General features: G+C 34.9%; 1 protein-coding gene across 1 annotated transcript in view; it reads left to right on the top strand.

The window, feature by feature from the left end:
• thoc6 (THO complex subunit 6) overlaps window positions 1-23,713 on the top strand; it is a 140,638-nt gene that overhangs the window by 5,759 nt on the left and 111,166 nt on the right. Inside the window, exons 3-5 of the mRNA XM_089087012.1 lie at window positions 6,273-6,434; window positions 8,238-8,400; window positions 11,128-11,364. Of these exons, the coding sequence (XP_088943138.1) occupies window positions 6,273-6,434; window positions 8,238-8,400; window positions 11,128-11,364 (562 nt within the window). The remainder of the gene's footprint in view (window positions 1-6,272; window positions 6,435-8,237; window positions 8,401-11,127; window positions 11,365-23,713) is intronic.

The raw sequence follows: 23,713 nt of genomic DNA, 5'->3' as shown, positions 1-23,713 counted from the left end.
AGGTTTTTTTTTGTATAAGAAAATGCTGGTATTTTTTTATTCAATCCAATTTTTCAATTATTTTTAAATATGAAGCTTTGTATAAAACATTGATGATTAAAACAGTTTTGAATTAATTTGTGTTTTGATTATTTGTGGGAATTTTGTTTGCAAAATTATTTGAATTAATTAATTTAAAATGCAAATCAGAACCTGGTCTATTGCTAAGTATATTTTTATGTGAAATGTTGTAAAGATAGTATTTTTCATTTGGGTGAATTTAAAGTATTTGGGAGTAATTTTGGAGTAAGAAAATCCATTGTAAAAACAGTAATAGTTGAATTTTGTAGCTTTGGTGCCACCATTGAAGACATGCCATGTGATGGAAGGGTACTTTGCAAAATGCCTTAGCAGATGTTTGATAACGTTAATTAGTCTTAGATTGCCAGAATAGATACTGTTTACTTATTAGCTGTTCAAGCGTAAGGATTGATGGGCATGGTAAAGATTTTCAATTTATTTGTTTTTACTTGTAGGCTGTGCTGTGCATAAGCATAGTTAATAGTTTTGGAATTTGAAGATGTTGGTACCATTGAGAAGAGAGGAGGTGGTGTTAAGAAAGGATACTGTTTTAAAGTATGCTGTTGCTATTTTGATTTTATGAAAAGTATGGGTGCTTGAATAAGCTGAGAAGTTTTAAATGAACTGTACCCACATATGTACACACACACACACATATATATATATATATCTTTTTTATTTGGGGTGTGTTGTGATGCTTGTTGTTACATGTCTTCTAGCCACAAATCTCATTATGCTTTATTTTCATGCATCATTACTTCAGAGAGTCTTCCTTGCCTTTTCCCTTAGTTGTTCAGATTCATTTAAAGTTGTTTTGCAGCTTTGTATGACATCATTGATGCCAAAAAACTTTGTTTTCTAGCTTTTTCCCAGTCATTATATTTTTTTTCTTTAATTTTATTGTTATGTAATTCAGTAACAACCAGGAATGTTCTAATTCCTACGTCTTCTGAAATATGTAAATTATGCATTGGCATAATCAACATTTCATTCTTTATTTTCAAGTCATAGGGTGGCAAATCTGACATAAATTCAATTTCTCCTGCCTGTTTATCCTTCACAGACTCACAAATGCTAAACTAACACTTTTCTTTTATTCTATGTATTTTTTTTGTCTTCTAACCACAATTTTTGTTGTGCAACATTTCCGTTTGCAATTCAGTTTGAATATTGCTGTTCCTTGTTCCATGCCTTTTTCTTTAGCTGTTCAGAGTAGTTTGTCATCGTGCATAATTTTGCAGGCGTTATAGAAACTATAAACAATACGACTGCTGCTGAGCAAAAAATGAAAGAATTTTTTTGCTCTTGAAACACATTTAAATATGATGTCACTCTCATGACTTTTTTTTTCCAAAATTGAGGCTCTAAACTACTTTTCTCAAACTCTTGACCTAGGCCAGTAAATCCCAGGGTACTAATTTTCCAAAAAAAGATCTAGTCATTTTCAAGAAAATCTATGTATATGAGGTGTGTCTTTTAAGTAAGGTCTGTTTGAACATATGTCCACAACAAAAGGTTATTTCAAAAAAGTCAATTTATTTTCAGAAAGTGTATATTTTGCTCTATTTTTTTACATTGTTGCCAAGTTTGTTCAAACACTTATCAATGATAAGTGTTTGATGCTTAGTTATCATACCCCTAAGCCAATTTTAAGACACCCTCTTATAAAGACTTGCCACCTGCTCAGATAACCTAGAGTTCACCGTCGTCTTCACGTCATTGTCATCATTTTCATGGTTACCACTTTAGTGTTGTTTGAGGTTGAGAAAGAAATAGTAATAGATTGGCACAAGATCAGGACTGTAGGTTGGGTGGCCTAAAAATTTCCAACAAATTGCACATCTGACCTGCAGTGTGAGGTCTAGCTTTGTCATGGAGATGGACAATACTCTTTGTCAGCATACTGCGTTTTTTGTTTTGAATCACTGCATAGCATTCTTAGGGTTTGGCAGTGTGCTTCTGCATTGATAGTGGTCCCTCATTGCCAAAAAAGTTGACCAATAAACACCATGCCTATATCAAAACATGGACGCCATGATTTTGCACTGGGAAAGAGTTTATTTGGTCTTCACCTTCACAGGTGAATGTGTGTGTCTCCATTCTATGCTTTGTTGATTTGATTCGGGCGTGACATGTGATTCATGTTTCATCTCCAGTTACGATCTGACTCAAGAAGTCATCAACTTCTTTGTAATAACAAGTCAAGAACTTCATTGCAGACTCAAATCTTTGGGTTCGTTCCTTGGGGGCAGCTGTAGGTTAGTTCTGACCACTCAGAGCAGGTATCTTCGGTAAACAAAAATAAAGTGATTGCAGTCTCCCCTGCAGAAACTCTCTCACTAATAGTAGTATTTGACTTTTAGCTCCCATCTTCTTCAGATTTGTTAATACGGTCAGGTGTTTTATAAGGTTGAATGCTTTTCTGTAGTCCACCAAAAGTAAATCCACAATATTATTAGGAATTTCCAGCCACTTGGCGATTATGTGATACATTCGGACTATATATACTGCCGTGCTACTGCCTTGTATGCAGCCATATTGGTGCGAATCTATCGAAGGCACAATTTGTTGAACAGAGAGTGGTAAGTAAAACCCTCAGCTACCTTCGCTAAGTTAGGTATTATTGATATGGGTCTCAGTTGATCACAGGATTTGAGTGACTTAACTTTGGGTGTCACACGGACATAAGCAGCTTTCCACATCTTTGGAAATAATTGTTCAGTGAATACTGGTTTACTATTGATGCAATTGTTTCGGCTAGGAAAGGTGAGTATTCTTTCAGTAATTTAACTGGGATTTCACCTGGGTATGAGGCACAGTTATTACGCAGCCATCCAATTGTATAGAAAACTGCCATTTCTGACACCTCTACGATTTCGCCTATACTACAATTGTTAATTATGTCACTCATTTGCTTGTCACTTATGGCTGTGATTAAACTGCCACTTCGATTGCTGATTAGTGCTTATTTTTTTTTCTTTTTCCACTAAGCCGTTTTACTGCGTCGTGCCACTTGCGCGACTCTGATATCATGAGCGGGGCTACTTTTTCCCGTACATACCTTTTTCAGGAAGCTCGGAGGGCCGAGACGACGTCATTTCTCATCTTGTTCGCATTTAATGTCTCTCCTGTGGCATGGAGTTTACATCGTTCTTTGATCATGGTTTTTATCTTTGTATCTAACCGCGGCTTATCCATTTCACAGATCAAGCGTTCTTTGACTGGAAAAAACTTGTGCTGCAAAATCAAGTATAACGTCTCTACTTTTTCATCAATATTTGTTGTGGCACAGACTGGATCAAAATCAAAGTTAGCCATCCACCTGCCAAAATATTGGATGAAGTGGAGTCTGTGAGCTATTTTAACATTTTTTGGTTTTGATATATGGTTTCCATCAGAGTAGGTTGTGGTCTGACTTAGAGAATGGTCCTAGGCAAGGCCGTACCCAGAGGGAGGGTTAGTGGGTTTTAACCCCTCCCAAAATGTTTATTTGACTCATAAAAGCGTAACAAAAATGAATATAAACTGATTTTGTATGCGTTTTTTGAGGTTTTTCTGTCTAACACCCCCCCCCCCGCCGCCCCGAAAAAATCCTGGGTACGGCCTTGGCCCTAGGGATACTGGTGGTTCATAGAACATCTCAAGATGCGCTAATAGGAGGTCGAGTATGCTGTCACTTTCATGACTGAGTAACATCGACCAGTTGTTTCAGATCTAATACATTTGAAATCCACTTTTTATCAGTTAAGTTAAAATATCTAGCTATGATGATAGCCGGATTAATTAATTATTTGCGAAAATCGTCAACTCACGTCTGTTATGGGCACTTTCAGGATCATAAACTGATGCTAGAACGATGCAAGTATTAAGTTCTTGGCAACCCTCTCGACTTGCACCAAAGCCAGATTATTTCTCCTTATCACTAACTGTTTATAACACCCAGGAAAAAGATCATGGCTTTTTCTTAGTTGGAATAGTAAAAAAAAAAAAAATGATAGGAAATCATCGGCAAAGTCAGTCAAGTATGATATTGTACTGCAGAAAAGCAACTTTTCAAAACAGACTCGTCTATGTCGTCATTCTTCATGCGAAAATGCAGTCTTTTTTTGTCAGAAAATGATTTTAATTGAAATATCGTGCTTTGTTAATTACAAAAGCGCTAGATGTAGCAATTTCCTTTAAAATAAGCACTTTGGCCTAAACAGCTCTCTATGTTGTCCCAGTCCATCGCTAGCAGGAGAGAAAAAAAAAGGGAAAAAAATGCTTTTCATCAAGGGCGCCCGCAGAAAATTTCCCAGGGGGGGTGGCAGATACCAGAATAAATTTAGTTCTAAAGTAACGAAAACACCGGTGTGTTTTCGTATTTTACAAAGCGTAAACTTGAGTGAGTGGCGCATAATACGCAAGTACCAAGTTCCTTCCCCCAACGAAAATCAAAAAAATTAAAAAACTCAAATAAAATTCTCAAATTTGGAAAGTCTTTTTTTCCACGGGGGGGGGGGGGGTATTTTCCCGCAGGGGTTTTTTCCTCGGGGGGGGGGATGTTTAAGGGGCTAATCGCCGGGGGGTGGGGTGGGGTAAACGCCGGCCACCAGACTGATCATATTTCCAACAGTGAGTGGTACAAAAATGTGATTCTATACCGGTATTGGAAAACCAAGAATTTTACTATAATAAAAAGAACGATTAGTATTATGCTAATATTTTTACTAGTTACTAATAATTTTACTTTTCAATTTCATCAATTCTTTTGTTGATTAATTATTAATTATTTGTTGATTTATTAAAAGATCAATATTTTATATTCACAAATTCTGGTATCTTGACTGAATTCCCGTTCAGATTTAAGCTAAAAGTTAAGTTCATTATTATGAAAGAAAGGCAAGCAAAATTCCTAATAGGATAAAACCTCATAGGATAAAACCAATGGAATAGACACAGGATGATCAATATAGACTTAAGCAAAATTAGAATCTTACCCCTTAACTAGAATTATATTTTTAAAACTAAGGAAAAGAATAAAAAAAAAAATAGACTTACGTTTTTAGCTTGACAAAATATGAGCAAAAATCAAGACCAAACTGACTCCTGGTAGGGCACGACGTTGTATATATACAAAACTTTCTTTGTTTATTAATTCCAAAATGCGGTAAGCTTTATCAAGCTTGTCGCACTATTGCCAGGGCATAAGAATGCCCTTGAGAGTATTTACTCTACACCCTAAATCGGGCTCCGGTCTCCTTTAGATAGATAAATAATGACCTATATTGAGTTAATCTAAGAATTGAATTAAATTCTGAATTGATTCTAAACAAGTTTCATAGCAGTTCTTAAAGACAAAACAAAATAAGAAATTCTTTTTCTTTGATTATTTGTTACACTTCTATTTTCTTCCTAGTCTGGTCTAAATTCGAGGGGGGGGGCTTGTCTCCCTGCCCCCCCCCTCTTTCGGGCACCCATGCTTCCCATCCAAGAAAAGTAATTGTCCCTGCTGTTCAAACCACTATATTTTCTTTGTTGTTCTAGCCAAGGGACTGTGTGTTTCCTGTTCAGGGTTTTTGGCCAAGGCAATTCTAGTTGTTTATTTTTGTTTCAATCCGACACCATTTTTAAGGCTTTCTGGCTATTTCTTCAGTTACAATGGGCCGTGTCTTCCTTTACTAGATTGCAGCTGCCGCTGCAACAACGACATACTGAACTAAAAGAAAAAACGTAAGTGCAAAAAATATTTCTGGTAGGCCATTGATTCCAGTATCTAATATGCGTTTGATGGAAGATGCTTTTTTAGATCAAGGAAAACCTTTCAGAACTGTTACATATATTTTAAAAGAGAGGGTCTCTTTTGAGATAATCTTGTATAACATTATTTCAGCTGAAGCATTCTATAATCTGACCAAAATGTCTTCTATCTTACAGTAATTTATGTTATCCTTTCTTTTTTTTTATCTCTCCTTACTTTTCTTCTATAATATATGGTATCATTGGTATTTCTTTAAAATGGACTAGCTTGCAGATTTGTTCTGTAATGAAAGTGTTGCTAGTTATCTGTAGTATTAAACCTGAATTAAAATCCTTAATTAAAAAATCCTTTGTTAAAAAATCCTTAATTAAACTCCTTAATAAAAACAAAATTAAAATAATTTATTATCACATTACGATAATTGGCTTCTAGAACACTCCCTATATTTGACCCTGTCCTGTTTTTTTTTTAGGAATAGCCCGCGTGGTTTTGTAAGCACCTTAGCTGTTGACGAAGACGGCATCGTGTACGCTGCAATTGACAATGGTGAGATTCAGACAGTTGATTTAGAAAGAGGTGAAATTATATGGAAACTGTCTGGTCATACTCAGTTTATTCATGCGCTTTCTGTTCAGTAAGCATATTATTTAATTGTTTTTCAAGGCTTCGGAATTATTCAAAGTGAAATTCAGCTAACGCCAATATTTACCAAGCCCTGAGATTTTGGTTATTTGAAATTATATCTAGCATTGACGCATACTAATGAGAGTGCTTTGATTGGCTATTTCGGATATTTAAGATAGGAAATACTCGCTTCTTCTTGTTGGATTACTTGGAGACGCTAATGCATAAAATTCTCTTTTAAAATTACTGTTTTTTATTTGTTTTCTTTTTTTGCAGTAAAAGTTTGCATTAATAAAGTATGAGTAGGCTCCTGATGTTTTGCTGGCCTATTGGATAATATGGCCTTGTATGTATTTAGAAGCTTCAACCACAGACTACATGCATAATGTATAGAGATCCTTCAAGTACATATCCTCAATACTATAGGTAATAATATATATATATATATATATATATATATATATATATATATATATATATATATATATATATATATATATATATATATATATATATATATATATATATATATATATATATATATATATATATATATATATATAATATATATATATATATATATATATATATATATGTATATATATTGAATGAGGCTTTAAAATCAACTTTCTAAACTTTCATATGCAGTAAATTTCTCATCAATATTTTCTTTCTTTTAATTTCCTCTGTTTTCTTTCTAATGAGTGAAAATAGATTAGCGAAACTAAATTTCCAATTTATGCTATTTATTTAGCAAATTGCAAATGATACTCTAGCCATTTTAGTGTTTGAGTTATGACAACATCAGGCTTGATTATGTTAAATTTTTTTTAAAGTTCCATTCCATCACTCATAGTATTATCTGCTTGTTCTATTTAGAACGACTATAAAACCTAATTTCTACTCTTCTAACTTTTAAATTCGCTCTTCCTTTCGTGGATAAGCTTTGTCTTAGTAGCGTTGAGATTGTTTCTCAAATATATTTATTATTTCTTTTATTTCTATTTGCTTCATTTTCTACTTGCAGTTTTTTCCAATTAAATTTTTCCGAATATATATATATATATATATATATATATATATATATATATATATATATATATATATATATATATATATATATATATATATATATATATATATATATATTTGTAAACCTGTCTTACTTCTATAATAACTAAAAACTATGATTTTTCTGTAATTAGTGTAAAAATTATGAGTTTTTTAGGGCCATACCACATTTTCGGCATTTTTGCCACGTTGAACTGTGAAAATAAATAAACATAACTAACTAACTAAATTTGATAGCGCTTTTTGTCAATAAAAATGAAAAAAGTAACAATATGTTGGCGCCCAAAGACAAGTACATTTTCAAAAGAAAGCATCACTCGTTTTAGCTGTTTAGTGTCATGTGTTTTAACTTGTTTTTTGCTGATTGTTCAGTGATGTTTCTTTCTTTTCTTTTTTAAATTAGGTATAAACAATTGCTAAAAACTGCATAACTGCATATGGAGGGCAAAACTTTTTTTCTTTTTTTAATATTCAGATTGCAACTAGATTCGTAAATCAACATTTTTATTTAGTATTCGCTTGCTATTTCTCGTATTTCTACTTTTTGCCTGCTTAGTGGATAAACCGAATCAAATAAATTTGGAAGCTACTGTGAATTTTAATCTAAAATGAAAGCCTTTCAACGCATTCATCGCTTTCTACCATCATACTTAGATCTACGAGTGTTTTTTAGCCTGCTTCTCTTATTTCTTATCCCTCGTGGAACCTCTAACTTTTCCCTTATTCTAACCTCTTATTTTAGGCCTGGTACCCTTGCTTCCTGTTCTGAAGATGGTAGCGTCCGTCTTTGGGACCTGAGAACAAGTACTTGCAGGTCTACGTTAGAACCTTATAAGGACAACAAGTTGGCAAGGCCTGAATTTGGTAAATGGATTGGAGCCGTTGCCCTGGAAAAGGACTGGCTTGTAGGAATTTTATATTTATAAGTTTCCCGACATGGTGTTTAATAACGTAGATAAAGATCACACCAGCTTTTCAGGATTGTGTTACTGAGCGATAATTAATTTAACAACTAATTTAGGCGACGACAGACAATTTATTAGAAAAACAGACCATTTTTAATGACTTTTATGCAACCTCTTTAAGTATTTCTGCTATTTCATTCAAAATAAGGTATATTTATTTTACAAAAAAAAAAATTTGGTAATTTGGTAAAATCTTTTTGGTAATATTTTGTAATTGGTCATCAATATGAATAACGAACAAACAAAATTGCAGTGTGTTCTTAACTATGCTAACTGAAACGGAGGACAGACGATTTTTGATGACTTTAACGCAAAGTGTTCAGGTACTTCTGCTGTTTTATCCAAAATACAGAGTATTTATTTAACCAATTTATTTGTATTTGTTAATTTGGCAAAAACATTAAATTGTTGATAGTTGATCTTGAGTAGAAATAACAAATGAATAAAATTGTGGATTGTGTTCTAAGTATGCTAATTTAGACGTACGAAACACGATTTAGTGCATGAACTGATCAATCGAATATTTCTGCTGTTCCCTCAATAATACAAGATACTCTTTTTTAAGTGACTTTTATATTTGATAATATAGTAAAAATCTCTTTGGTAGCTTTTTATGAAAATAAATAATACTTTTACAAAATTGCTGGATGCATTCCTAAGCACACTAATTTTACCAGACAACAGAGGATTTATTGGGAAAATTCTTAATTACTTTTACGCGAACTGTTCCAAGTAGTTCTGCTATATCATCCATAAACCAGGATATTTCTGTAGGTAATTTCTTCTGTTTGGTAATTTGAGCCCCCCCCCCCGGGTGGTTTGTGCGCTAGGTTTGAAATCCTTTGTCCGTGAGGAAAGAGGTTTGAGTCCTGATGTCGCTGGTCATTTGGTTTGGGACGTGGATCAGTGGCGTGACTCTGTAAGCTCAGCCAGAGTCAACCCAACTTTAAATGGACACATGAGAAATACGGGGGGGGGGGTTAAACAGGAAGGGTGTGGGAAAGAACAGGATGGCTGACCTACCCCCCCCCCCCCTCTTATTGCACTTCCTGGCTGAAGGGCCATGAAACGGAGATCAGCACCGCCGGCAAGGACTGTTAAGTCTAGTACCGCATTCTTTACCTTTTTTACCTTATCTGGACTTAGGTCAATTCATGCTTGAAAACTACGACTTATTGGTTGTATTTCTTTGGTTGTTTCAGAACTACGAAATTTTAAAGACATTATCTCATTTTTATCAGTGTTGCCACGTTGAACCGTGAAAATAAATAAGCAAAACTAATTAGGAAAATTTAAAAACACTCTTCGTCCGTAAAAATTCAAACAATAATACCTGTTGATTCCCCAATATAACATCGCCTATAAAGAAAGCTGCATCCCTTGTCTTTTGATGATTTTTCGCAGCGTTTCTTTTTTTTTTTCTTTTTTTTTCTTTTTTTGGGCCTGCTACTACCAAAAACAATAACTGCATATAAACTACTTTCTCATTAAAATTTCCCGTTTTTTTTTCTAATTTTTTCTGACGTATATGCTTGTGTAAGTTTCCACTTAACCGATTTAAACAACTAAGTAATAGCGGATTATACTAGTTATAGTTAGTAAGAAATTCCTGAATCTACTGCTGCTCCTACAATTTCTTGAAACTTATCGCGGCACAAAGCAGTCTGAGGCTTTTACACTACAAAGCTGTGTCAGTTTCTTGGCTATATTTTCTTGGTTGCAGCAATAGCTTCATCCTAATAAAGAGCGAACCACATCCCAACCCAACATTAACGTGTTTTTAAGCAAATTTTCATATTTAAAATAATCACCATTTGATTCAGGAATGGCAACTATCATCCAAAATAAACTTAAAAGCAAAATTAACAAGGACAAAAAAGTAGTGGGAATTCTCGAAAAGAGCTCCTAAACCCTCGAAAAGGTGCTGAATTGAAATAAAAAGTATACCAGTAAAATGTTCGTGTTGGAAAGTTTTAATCGGGGATATTGCGTCCCCCATCCCCCTTGAAAACCCAAGAAAATCACATTTTTACATCAAGGGTTTCCACCCCTTGAGGGAAAAGGGTATTACCCAACCCCCGACGCCCCCTTAGATTCTGAAAATTGCCTTTTTTGGGGATATTTTCATTAGAAAACATTTTTCTTTTTACATTTTTATTGAAAAATGACAAAATTGTCCTCTCTTACATTTAAAAAATAAATTTTCACCAACCCTCTCCCCCCACGTATTTTCACGATTTGGCACCCTTAATGGTTGCAGGTCAAACTGATGGTAACAAATAGTAAGTAAACAGCAACTCTTGTCAATCAAAATCTTAAAAGCCAAAATTTGAAAACAATGAATACAGCCAAAGAATATTCATTTAAAATAAAAAAATACGGTATTATTAGAATGTACATTTGTATTTATATTATATTTAGTATTTATGGTATATAATTTTGAAATATATATTTCACGTGTATATTTACATTATTTCAAATATTTGAATTTGCGGTTTATTAAGATTTTAAGTTATCTATAAAAAGCTATTAGCAGAGGAAAATGTGACAGGGGCACACCTAAGAGAAAAATTTGATTTATTTTTTTAAAGAATTAGATTGCTTATTCCTGAGTGTTCTGTTCCTCTCTCTAAAGGAGGTTTTAGTTTGAGTTTTTATTTATTTTAGGTTTGTGGAGGTGGCCCAGTCTTAAGCATGTGGCATCAAAGATACAATGACGTGATACAGACATTTGACTGTGAAGAGTCCACAACACAGGCTATCGAAATAGCAGAGCTTGATATATTCTCAGGTGGTAATGATGGCCATGTTTATCGTCACAGGCTCTCATCTGAAAAAGTGGCTAAAATTCCGACGTCATCAAGCTGTATTTTTGCCTTAGAATATGTAGAAAAACAGAACAAAGTGAGTTTTTATCTTCTTTTATTTTGTAGTAAGTATCGAAAACTAATTATTCAGTAGCTTAGACTTCTTTGAGTGTAAAACTACAAAAGCACCTACAAGGGCCTAGGTCCCGTGGGCATGCACAAATATTTTCTGAATAAGTTGTTCAGGGTCGAAGGCTTGAAAAAGGGTTATAAAAAAGCATTATTTAGAGGGCGTGGGTGAGAGAAGTGGGTTGAGGGATGTTGTACTGTCCTGTCCGTTCTGTCACCTTGAAGCCCCCTTGATAAATATCATTAATGCTCTGAGAGGCAATTAAAGCTACTGAGTTAACGACACAGGCTATAAAAAAAAATAGAGATCGATATATTAGCAGGTGACATCGTTGTCACCTTGTGAAACTACAGCAAATAAAACTGTACCTGGAGATTCTAGGAACTACGGTTATAACCTGTCTGTCTTCAAGCCCTCAAGTTGTGGTGACCCCCAAGGTAAAACAAGCAAGAAACTGACACAGCATTTGTGTTGTATTTGTGCAGCACAGACTTAGTTTGTGCTGCGACGAGTTTTTCTTCTCTTCTTTCTTTTCTTCTGATGTTAATCTTGTTCATCGTCACAGACCCATCTGAAGAATTTGTCAGAATTCTAAAAACGATCAAGTTGTATACCTTAGAATATGTGGAAATTCAGGGTAAAATAAGCATTTTCTTCAATTTTGTAAGTATCAAAGTTAGCCTAATTTGGGCTTAGATAATCTATTTAATCTTCATTAATTAAAGCAAAATGTTTTGTCTAAGGTATGGAATGGTGCAACTACCTTTATACATTTTGAATTTCTGCAAGATTCGATTAATTTTCTTTAGTTTCTAGTAAAATTTTATGTAGCTTTTTCTATTTTTTTTTTTAATTTGAATAAACCAACTTGTGGTTATCCTTCTGTTCTGTTCAAACCCTGGTTTTGTACTCAAAGAAAGGAGTAAAACAGCTTTTGCATTTGGGGAGGGGTAACTTCAGAATTTTTTTTTTTTAGCATTATGTCACGGGAATATGCAAAAATCAAAAATAAAAATATGCAAATAAAATAATTCAAAGGGCGTTATGTGATATTTTTCGTAAAATCAGATTTAGTAACTCTCTCCAATAAATCAAGTAGGTTCAGTTGGTTCAATTCTTTTTCTTATCCTTTATTTGGCTCTCAAGATATTGACAGATCTTTTCCCAAAGCAACGATATATCCTCATTTCCCACTCGCTTAAATAGCTGGAATGTGAGCTCCCTAAGCTCCCTTTCCACTAAAAATTCAGCCAAGGTAGAACTAATTTGTAGGTGAAGAACATAAGTTGGATCGTTCATATATTCTGCCAGAACTCAGCATTGTAATAGCCTTTGAATATTTTCCCAGTGAGTAATGATTCAAGCCCCCCCCCTCACTATGTCCAAATTTAGCCTGAAGACCTGACTAGACTCTGTATTAGCCTCATGGCATAAAGTTAAAATATGTGAGAGACATAAATGCATCCAGGACTTTTCGATAGATAAATAATCCTAGCCTTTTTATTGGATATGCAAGACGTCAACACATCAGAGGCAACGTTATAGCGTTGCCTATAGTAAAGGCCATAAGTCTTCAATGTTTCATAGCTATTCATATTTTCTTTCCGGCTCTTCGTATGGAAGGGGTGATCGCATAAACTTCGGAGCGAGTTCATTCGATTTTAGATCAGAGGTTCTAGTGCTTTTTTTAAGAGTCAGAGGGCAACTACCCCCTCCCCCTCCCATGCCCTCTTTTCCCAAATGCATCTGTTTGAGAATACAAAAAAAAACAGAGCCTGGGAGCAAGTGTTGTCAGTTACGCCACAGACGGCATATAAGGTTATTATGCAAAGAGTGTTCGTATAAACTTTCACACTCACAGGGAGGCTCACAAATAGTCACTCGCTCACTCACACTCACATCCAGGTGGAAGAAGTAATCGTATAAACTTGGGAAGGGGCTCACTCAATTGGATTTTGGAAGTTATAGTGCTTTTGTAAGAGTCAAAAGTGATCGGAGGTTAACTATTCCCTCCCATGCCCTCTTTTCGCGAATGTATCAGATCGGAATTTTGAGAAGTCTATTTTGTTCAAAATAATCCAAATATCATATAACAATGCCTCCGGGGCTGACATAGCCCCGAAGGCCGGGATAAGAGTCGTAACTTATGCCCCGAGGGCATATAAGGTCTTTATGGAAGGAGTGATCGCACAAACTTTAGAGTGAGATCGTTTGATCGGAAATCGGAAGTTTTAATGCCCTTTTTAAGAGTCAAAAATGATTGGAAGGCAACTAGCCCCTAAACCCTCTTTTCTTCAAATGGACGTGATCGAAATTTTGAGATAGCCAATTTGTCCAGAGTGGTAAAGATCATATAAAATGCCCCCGGGGTCGACACAACCCTCCAGAGCCCGGGAGCACGGTTTGTAAGTTATGATCCGGGGCATATAAGATTTTATAGAAGGAGTGGCTGTATAAGCCTTGTAGGAGGCTCATTTGATTGGAAATTAAAATTTTTAGTTCCCTTTTTTAGAGTCAAGAGTGATCGGAGGGCAAATAAGGTTTTATGGAAGGGGTGGTCGCATAAACTTCAGAGGTGGCTCATTCGATTGGAAATTGGGAGTTCTAGCTCCCCTTTTAAGCATCAAAAGTGTTCGGATGGTATCTAGCCCATCCCTACACCCTCTTTTCCCCAAATGAGTCTGATTGAAATTTTGAGATAGCCATTTTGTTCAAAATTGTCAATAAGTCATATAAATATGCCTCCGGGGTCAACCCCAGAGGAATTTTTTGGACGCAACCCCCAGAACCCGGGGGTAAGGGCTGTAAGCTATGACCCAGGAGTATATACAGCTCTAATGGAAGGGGTGGCCGTATGGAATTTGTAGGGGGATCATTTGATTGGAAACTGAAAGTTCTAGTTCGCATTTTAGAGTCAATAATGATCAGAGGGCAATTTTGCCCTCTTTTCCCGAAAATGCATGCATCCAATTGAAATTTTATTTTCAAAGAAAAGTGAAGAACCTTACTAAACTCAAAACGAGCGGAAAAATTCCTATAATAGTTGAAATTAATGTTTTTTATATGCATCCAGTTTTTCAAAAAAAACGTATTTAGAATATGTCTAGAACGGCTAAGGGTATTGAGTTGAAAATCTATACTGTGGGTATGTTAAGGGGGATGTTTACATGTGATTTGAGGACTATGCCCCCCCCCCTTTCCATTTCAATGCCCCTCCCCTCATTATTAATCAAAATTTCGAAGAAATAATTCTGTTCAAAAATAGACAAAAGATCTCGATCTATGCATCCAGGGATGCAATGCCCACCAAAACCTCTAGAGCAATAATTGTAAATGATAAAATTTACCCTTTTTAATTGCAGAAGTTTTTGTTAGGAAAAGGGGGAATGTTTGATTCTAATTGTGTTCGATTTTAACTTGCTTAAATACAAGTTTCAAATCATCATAATTATTTTTTTTTCCAGAGTCATTTATAGAAGGGATGATCGTATAAACTTCGGAGGGGGCTTATTCAATAGGAAATCAGAAACTATAGTACTTTTTTTGTGAGGCAAAACTGATCGGAGGGCAACTAGTCCCCCAAACCCCTCAAACCATCGGTTTCCCAAGTGCATCCATTCGAAATTTTAAGATAGCAAATGTGTTCAAATTAGTCCAAAAGTCCGACAACAAAATAACTGCAGGGTTGACACACAAACCCCCCCCCCGAGCCCGGGGCGTGTGTTGTAAATGATCCCCCCTAAGAATATAAGGTTCTTCTGTAAAGGGTGGTCGTATAAACTTTATAGGTGTCGTATAAACTTCAGAGAGGGCTCATTTGATTGAAAATTGACAATTCTAGTTCTCTTTTTAGAGTCAATAGTGATCAGAGTGCAACTAGCTTCCACGTCTTCTTTTCCCCAAATGCCTCCTATCAAAATTTTTGGATACCAATTTTGTTTAAAATAGTCCAAAGATCATATAACAATGCTTCCGGAGTTGACGTGGTCCCCAGAGCCTGGGGGCAAGAAAGTTATCTCTTGAGGGTAAATAAGGTTTCTATGGAAGGAGCGGTCGAATAAACTTTCAAACTCACTGGGGGGCTTAAACATACTCAGACTCGCTCACTCCCCCAGGAGCCTGGGGGTAAAGATTGTTTTTGCCTCGGGGAACTATAAGGTTAATCTGAAAGGGGTGGTCATATAAACTTTGGAGGATTCTTTTTTTTATTGGAAATTGAAAGTCCTAGTTCTTTTTTGAAGAGTCAAAGTAACCAGAGAGCAACTAGTACCCTCATGCCTACTTTTCTCTAATCGTATCTAATCGAAATTTAGAGATAGCTGTTTTGTTCAAAATTTGTTCAAATAACTTCGGCTCCGGGTGTGGTAACCCCACTCCACCAGCCTTTGGGGCAAGGACTAGAAGTTATGCTAGTTATTCATTGTTGACATATAAGGTTTTCGTGGAAGCAGTAGGCACATTCACTTTGGAGGGATTTCATTTGATTGACGATTGAAGATTCTAGTTCTTTTTTCAAGAGTCAAAAATGATCAAAGGGAAAATATCCCTACCCCCTACCCATTTTCCCCAATTGCATCCTGTCAAAATTTTAAGATAGCCATTTTGTTCAAAATGGTCCAAATTTCAAGTATCTATTCGTCTGGGGTTGAAATCAACCTCAATCCTGGGGATAAAGGTTGTAACTTATGCATATTGCTTATTGTTACTTCAGTAATTTGTTTACTTTAATACTTTTGTTTACCTTGACACTAGTTTCTTTTATACTAGCTTTGATACTTTGATGAAACTTTGATGTTAGAAAAAAAAATATTTCGAAATGGGGAATGTTGAAAAATTGGAAATTTTGGCAATCAAAAGCCAACAGAAATTATTTAAATAGAAATTTACGAAAAAGAAGTTTTTTAAAGAAAAGTAAAGACCATATCAAACTTAAGATCAGCAGAAACAAAAACTTATATTAATTCAAACTCAAAATGACCAGCAATTACTATTAAAGAATAAATGAAACCCAAAACGAACAGAATTAAATAAAAAATCATAGCAAACAAACACTCCACAAGTACTAATATAAATGAATAAATAAATCTTAGAACGAGTAAAACTTAAATTGAATATGGAAATTAAACTGAAAACGATCGAAAATCTTTTACGATTGAAGTATAAATGAAACCTAAAACGAGCAGAAATTTAATATACAATCGTACCAAACAAACATAAAACAAATACTAATATGAAAGAATAAATAAATGTTAAAACGAGCAAAACTTCAATGAAATATGCAAATCAAGCTTAAAACTAACAAAAATCACTACAAACAGGAGCTTGGATGCTGCCTCTTTCCAAAAGTGTAAAACACTAAAACCTACTGCCTCATTGGCGCTTTACGGAAAACGAATTTTATTACAAATATTTTTTTTATACTTATTACAACATTGAAAATAAAATTAGAAATTACTGTAAAATATAATCTTGAACTGATGAGCTTTCAGTAATTAATACCATTATATATCAAATATTCAGTTTAATTTTATTTTATTTTTACAAGACTGTTTAAGACACATGAAGTTTTCATTACAAACAAGACTTTGGCTACTGCTCCCTTCCCTAACTTTAAAACTATAAAGCCTAGTGCGTCATTAATGCTTAACTGAAAACAAATTATCTTACAACTACTGTCTTTAATAATTACGACATTGAAAATAAAAACCAAAATTACAGTGAAATAAAATCTTGGACTGATTAGCTTTCAGGAATTAATGTCACTATATATCAAATATTTAGTTTAATCTTATTCTTTTTCGCAAAATTTTTCTTTAATTAATATAGAAAAACAAGAGTGTTATTGAAAAAGAAAAAATTTACTTTGTGTTTGACGGAAATTAAGATCCGGCTGAGTAATTCTCAAGTTCTGGATTGTTGATTTAATTGTGGTTTGTTTGTAACCTAAAAGTGAAATTATTATTGATATGAAAGTAAAAGCAAGCAAAATTTATAATAAGTGCTAAGTGTTCATTCTCTTATCATATTAAGTTATTATTGTATTGGGGCCTTACCCCTAAATTAGGATTTATAGATTATAAGAGGTAGGAATAAAAAGGGACACATTAGACTTACATTTTCTAAAGAGCAAAAATCCAGAAGCAAAAGCCAAAACTCAACTAGCTCTGCAATATATTCCTCAGAACATAAAACAGCCTTGAAGTACCCCCTTATTACAGTATCCCCTTTGTCGCAGGGGAGGGGGGGGAATCTCCTATTCAATTTTACCTTGCAGGTATTGACCCGAATTATGTCTAGCTAAACATTACAGCATAAATCTCATTTCATTCAAAGAGAGGTTTTTATTAATTCTTATTAAGCCTCGGTACTGTTTCTGTTTTTCAGAAAAACTGAAACGGAAAAAAAATAGAACAGATACAGTAACAGGTCCGTCAAAAACAGATGACCTGTTTCTGCTTTCTGTTCTGTTTTTTTGGAAAAACAGAAAACACCTATTTTTGTTTTCGCTTTTCTTCCTCTTTTTTAGGATGTCGCACCCTGTTATCTATATTGGGCGAGATTATACCCTGCAATTCCCAAGCTAGTTTAAAAAGTGAAAACGCAAGCTCTCGGTAAAATGAAGAAAAAAAAACAGAAAACAGGTAAAAAAAGAAACGGAAAAAACAGGTTAAGAAAAAAACAGAACAGAAACAGAAAAGACAAAAACAGAATTAAAACAGAAACAGTGCCGAGATTTAGTTCTTACAAATTTGTGTAGATGAATTTTGTTCTACAGTTGTATTACGTATTTGTTTTGAAGCAATTAAGTCCCGTTCTAAAATTTCCCGCCGAATTTGCCCTCGTGAATTCTAATAAATTTTTGTTAGCTAAGAATTTTTTTCCCGATAACTAATAGAAAATTGTTAGTACCAATTGCAGCGCTATCTATTAATTTAGAAATTTGATATACACCATATATTTTGGATATACACCATATATTTTGCCTATATTTTGAAATACATGTAGAATATTCCAAAATCCTTTTTGTTCTTTCTTCTTTTTGTTTGTCATGCCCTCCTTTTAGTTGCTCATTTTTGCATGTAAGGGAATTTTTTGGTGAGAATTGTCTGCGGGAGGAATTGTCCAGTGGGATTTTCCGCAAAAGTACTTGTCTGGGAGGATTTTCTGGTAAAGGGGGGTATATGCCGAGAACCGTTTCCTTTACTTTTGAAGGATCTATTCACATAGAAGTTGGTTTTCTTTACTGCATACATTTGTCTTATGGGCTTTGCTCATTGTTGTCTGCGTCCAAATCGTTACCTCCGTCCTAATTAATTCGTATTGATTTTTTTTTTCATACATTTTTCTTATAGGTTTTGCTTGTTGATAGCTCTGTCCCAGTTGTTTGCACTAATTTTAGCCCCCCTGTCCCAATTGTTAGCACCAATCGGGACGCTATAAATATTCCTTAAGTTGAAGGATCTATTCGTATAGAAATTTATTTTTCTTAATGCATACTTATACGCTTTGCTCATTGGTGGCTCCTTCCCAGTTGTTGGCACCAATGTTAGCCCTCCGTCCGAATAGCGTCCTAATCGTCAGCACCAATTGGGACGCTATAAATAGTTGTTTTTGAAGGATATGTTTACATAGAAATTGATTTTTTTGTAATACATACATTTATCTTATAGGCTTTGCTCATTGGTGGCTCCTCTTCGAAAATTGATGTTTGTACTTACTTGAAATACAAGGACTATTCTATCGATTTATTCTGATGCTTGGTTGAATATTTCAATACCAGTAATTTTATATTGAAATTTGAAAGAAAAAATTATTTCTTCTTTTGTATTTGTTTTTTTAAAAGATGCGCCTCAGGGATTTGAATACGGTGTCCAAAGAATGAACTAAAAACGGTTATATAAAAAAATAATAAATTATGTAAATAATTAAAGAAATTATTTAAATTAAGAAAGTTGAATTAGATTAAATCAAAAAATGAATTAAACAGTAAATTGATTTTGTGTTAAAATTTAAGAAACAAAATAAATGATCCAGTTTATCTTATATTTTGTTTTAGAATATTAAATGAATGTTTTATTTCAAAACGACTGCTCATAAGCTCATTTGACCGAATTTGTGCTTTTGTCGAATAAGTGCAAAATTAAAATAACTCGTTAAATAGCTCTATAAAATACTCTCGTGCTGTACCTTCTTGAGTCTAGAATTCAGGCAAAATAACTTAACTACAAAATTGTATTGTCACCATGGCCCAATCGGGCTTTCGTGTGAATAAATCTATCTATCTATTACCTGTAGCACTAAGGGGAATTAGCCTGATAATCTTTTCTGATTCCTGGTTAACTGTTTAAATGCGTGTGAATTTATGCTAAAAATAAAAGATAAACACTAAACTATTAATTTATTTTTATTTTTGTTTTCGGAAGATGTGCCAAAACGAATATACCAAAAACCAAAATTCAGTCTGAAAGTTGAATTATTAAATTGCTTTTAAAAGACATTATTTTAAAAGACTAGAGTACAGTGTTCAGGGATTGGATTATGGTAGAACTATAAAGGTAGAAAGTTAAATTATTAACTTATTATACATATATATATATATATATATATATATATATATATATATATATATATATATATATATATATATATATATATATATATATATATATATATATATATAAAATATACGCACGCTCCTCTTCCACTAATCTATTCAAAGTCTCCCTTTTTACACCCGCCCACGAAGTTCCCATTTCCTTTGAATCTTTCTTTATTACGTCCTCCCACCACAGATGAGGACGACCTGCTTTCCGTTTAGCCCTAGACGGTTCGCAGAAAAGAACAATCTTTGGCAATCTGTCATCCTTCATCCGCACAACGTGCCCTAGCCACCTCAACCTTTCTTTCATTATAGCCCTATGGAACGGTGTTGAACCACATTTTTCGTATAGCCTATTGTTTGAAATACGGTCAGTCAGCCGGGTACCCAGAACAATCCGTAAGCAATTTCTCTGGAAAAAATCTAGCAAATATTCCTCCACTTTTCTGAGCGCCTATGTTTCAGAGCCATATTTGACCACTGTAATCACTGTAGCTTCCAATATTCTAATCTTGGTTTGCAGACTTATCTTCCTATTCTTCCACACTTTTTTTTAACTGTGAAAAAACACCCTGAGCCTTGGCTATTCTATTTTTAACATCTTCACTGCTCCCACCATCTTTACTAACCATCTTTACTAATACTACCAAGGAAGTGAAGCTGCCAACCTGATCAATCTTTTCATTACCCAACGTCACCTTTTCATCTTCACTTATTCCTAGCCTTAGTGACTTAGTCTTCCTAACATTAATTTTCAAACCAATTCTAGCACCCTGAACTCGCAAAACCTCTAAAATACCAGATATTCCAGATATTCGTCGTATACCCACGTCTGAAATGCGATCTCTCAGATAGTATCCTGAGGAAACTACGCAGCTATGACAAACACCTTCAGTAAATTCTCATGTAGTCGCCTCACTGCCCACATTTTGCAACCATTAAGAAGGATCTTTAGTGCGTATACACGCACTAAAGATCCGTATATTCGATCTTTAGTGCGTATACATATTTCATGCCGGTTCCACAATGGTTTTCTGAGGGAAGCGAAGACCATCTGTGCTTTCCACAATCAGTGTTGAATATCAGCGTCTGAAGATCCATCAGTACAGAGCTGGGAGCCAAGGTGTGTAGAACTGTTGACTTGATCCAAATGTTCTTGATTTACAGTTACCGAAAGAGGATCAGTGTGATTTATTTTCATAAATATGTTCTTCTACCAGGTCGGAAACCGGCTTTCACGTGGGCTATATTTTTTAATCATGAATGACATTCTGCTTGGGTGGCTCCACAGAAAGACCCCCCCTGCGTCTGATGGTCCCATATATAATCATAATTACCTTGTTTTTTAGTATCAGTTTAGGGACTGGTCACTTCTTAAAGGAACATGCAAATAAAATGAACGTAGTACCTTGAGATTTCTGTTTTTATCATTCTTTATCTTGGAAGAAAATATTTTAATTTTATTATCAGATACATTCTGTGTATTATAAAATAAGATGCTCCTAGTTTTAGCGTTTTCTTTTAATTTAGTATAAATCCTAGGACTATGCCTGCGACCATCAGGGTGGGTTTGCATTGTCATGGTAACAACTCTTATATTGAAAAACTATGAAACAAAGAATCGAATGGTAATTGTCACTGCAGCCAACATTATATTAATTAGAAAGAGTGCAGAATGAGGAATCAAGTGTTTTTAGGTGGTGGTGGCTCGAAGGACCAAGACCAGGGGGGGGTGAGATCCCATCATTTAAACGACTCCTGTGTCACATTATATGACTCGTGGAAATGTATTATATCATTATAATAAATATATCACCTTCTATCATTTATACTTATCTATGGAGACAAACAAGAAGCTAAAACGGAATACATCATGCGTAACTAAGGACAGCTATGTTTGAATTCGCTTGTTCTTCAAAGTGGACCATCGCTGGACAATCTTGTTTAAGTCAGTGGCTTCGGTGAGGTCTTTCTCATTCGTTAATAACATAAGGAATATAGTCCAAAATCAACCATGGCAGTTCTCAGCCAATTCTTAATAAACTTATGCTTGCTAAATGTTCTTTCGGCAGCAACAACTGCAACAGGTGATGTCGCAGCCAATTTGCAAAAGCGATTGCCTTGCTTAAGCTAGTGGTGCCAGCAATTTCCTTCCCCTAGGACTTGTCTGAAGCAAGTAGCGCCGTGGCAAAACTGAAACAGAACTTCAAGCTCTAGTCGAAAAGGAGTAGAATCTGGATGTCATTTTTGTTTTGGAAAAAAACGTTGTCGCTAGCTCAATATCTGCAACTGAAACCCTTTTTTAAAGGAGGTTAAAGTTAGGATTAAAATGGCTAAAAATTAACAAGGCAAGCTCTGAGATTATCTCCCATCATTGTAGTCACCCTGTAGGATTCTAAAATGGTGTCTATAGAACTCATACATTGAGATATTGGCTTGACTCTGAGCTTGGCTGTCAAAACGAGATGATCCAAGTCGCCGACGATGATGTTTGACAAAATCTGCCTCTGGATCGACTTCTCTCATTCTGGCAAACACTTTTGCACTGTCAATGAAATTGTTCATTTCATTCTCCGATACTTCATCCATTTCATTCTTCATAGCTTCAAGCATCTCGATTGCGACGATGATGTTATCTTCTCTTCAAGTTTTTCTGTTGCTATCCTTATCTTGTGCATGATTTTTTTTCATAAAGATGAGGCAAACGATAAATTCTAAGTTTAGAATCCTTTTCAGAAGGCCGGTAGCCTGTGTGTTCGACTTTTGTTTTGTTTCGTAAAGGACTGAAACTATTGCTTCAAACTAAGTAGCTACTGCTTGTATGGTTTCAGCCCTTGCAGTTTATCGAGTCTATGATAAGTTTCAGATATTAATGCTTTTTTGAATCGAAGAGAGTTTTCCTTTAAGGGTGGCAAAATGCTTTGTAGATGAAGAAAAGAACACATATATTTCGTCAAGGATGTTGAAAACCCTAACTATTCAAAGAGATTAATTGCCACTATGTTCTAAAAGAATGTTTAGTCCGTGGGCCTGTCAGGGAATATAGGACACACGACGATCAAGAAGTTCGGATATTTCCTTATGGGCTCCATTAAATTCACCAGATATCGCACTTGCATAGTCACAAGACTGGAAAGCTAGTTTATCAGTAGGAATGCCTCTCCTTGACAATGTTCCTATTATACTTTCTGCCATACCCTGCCTGGTTTTGTCATTAGCCTCGCTAGCATTTAATAGTATCTTTTTATGTGCCCCTTCCGAGCTGGTATTGCGGATCACGCCCGCAATCTTATCAGAATGTGAAGCATCGGGGATCGTATCACAGAAAAAAAATTCTGAATCCAAAACTTCGTCGAGGATCTTCTCCCTGACTTCTGCTGAAAGAAAGTCAATGAACTCGTTCTGAGGAATTGTGGGTAAATAGTTAAATTTGTATGGTCTATATCGGATATCAATGACTGCCACGTATCTCGCTAGAAGTTGAACAGTTTGAACAAAGTTCTCGGTTTGTTCTCTAGCTGTCCTAAAGCCAATGCCCTGTCTTGTTAGGGTCCCTTCAGTGTCAAAACAAATTTCACAATTTTTCTGTTTGTCTTTCCACCTTTTGCTTGCTGCAAAACCTTAGTTCGAGCGCTTTTATTAATTAAGAAATCCCGATGCTGTTATTGGCGAAATGACAAAAATGACAAAAACAGAACAAAGCTGATTCTTTTTACT

Source organism: Artemia sp. Qi Xiang Cuo, chromosome 3 (assembly GCF_049724085.1).
Source record: "Artemia sp. Qi Xiang Cuo chromosome 3, ASM4972408v1, whole genome shotgun sequence".
Taxonomy (NCBI): Eukaryota; Metazoa; Arthropoda; class Branchiopoda; order Anostraca; family Artemiidae; genus Artemia; species Artemia sp. Qi Xiang Cuo.
This window is presented reverse-complemented; position numbering and strand designations above follow the sequence as displayed.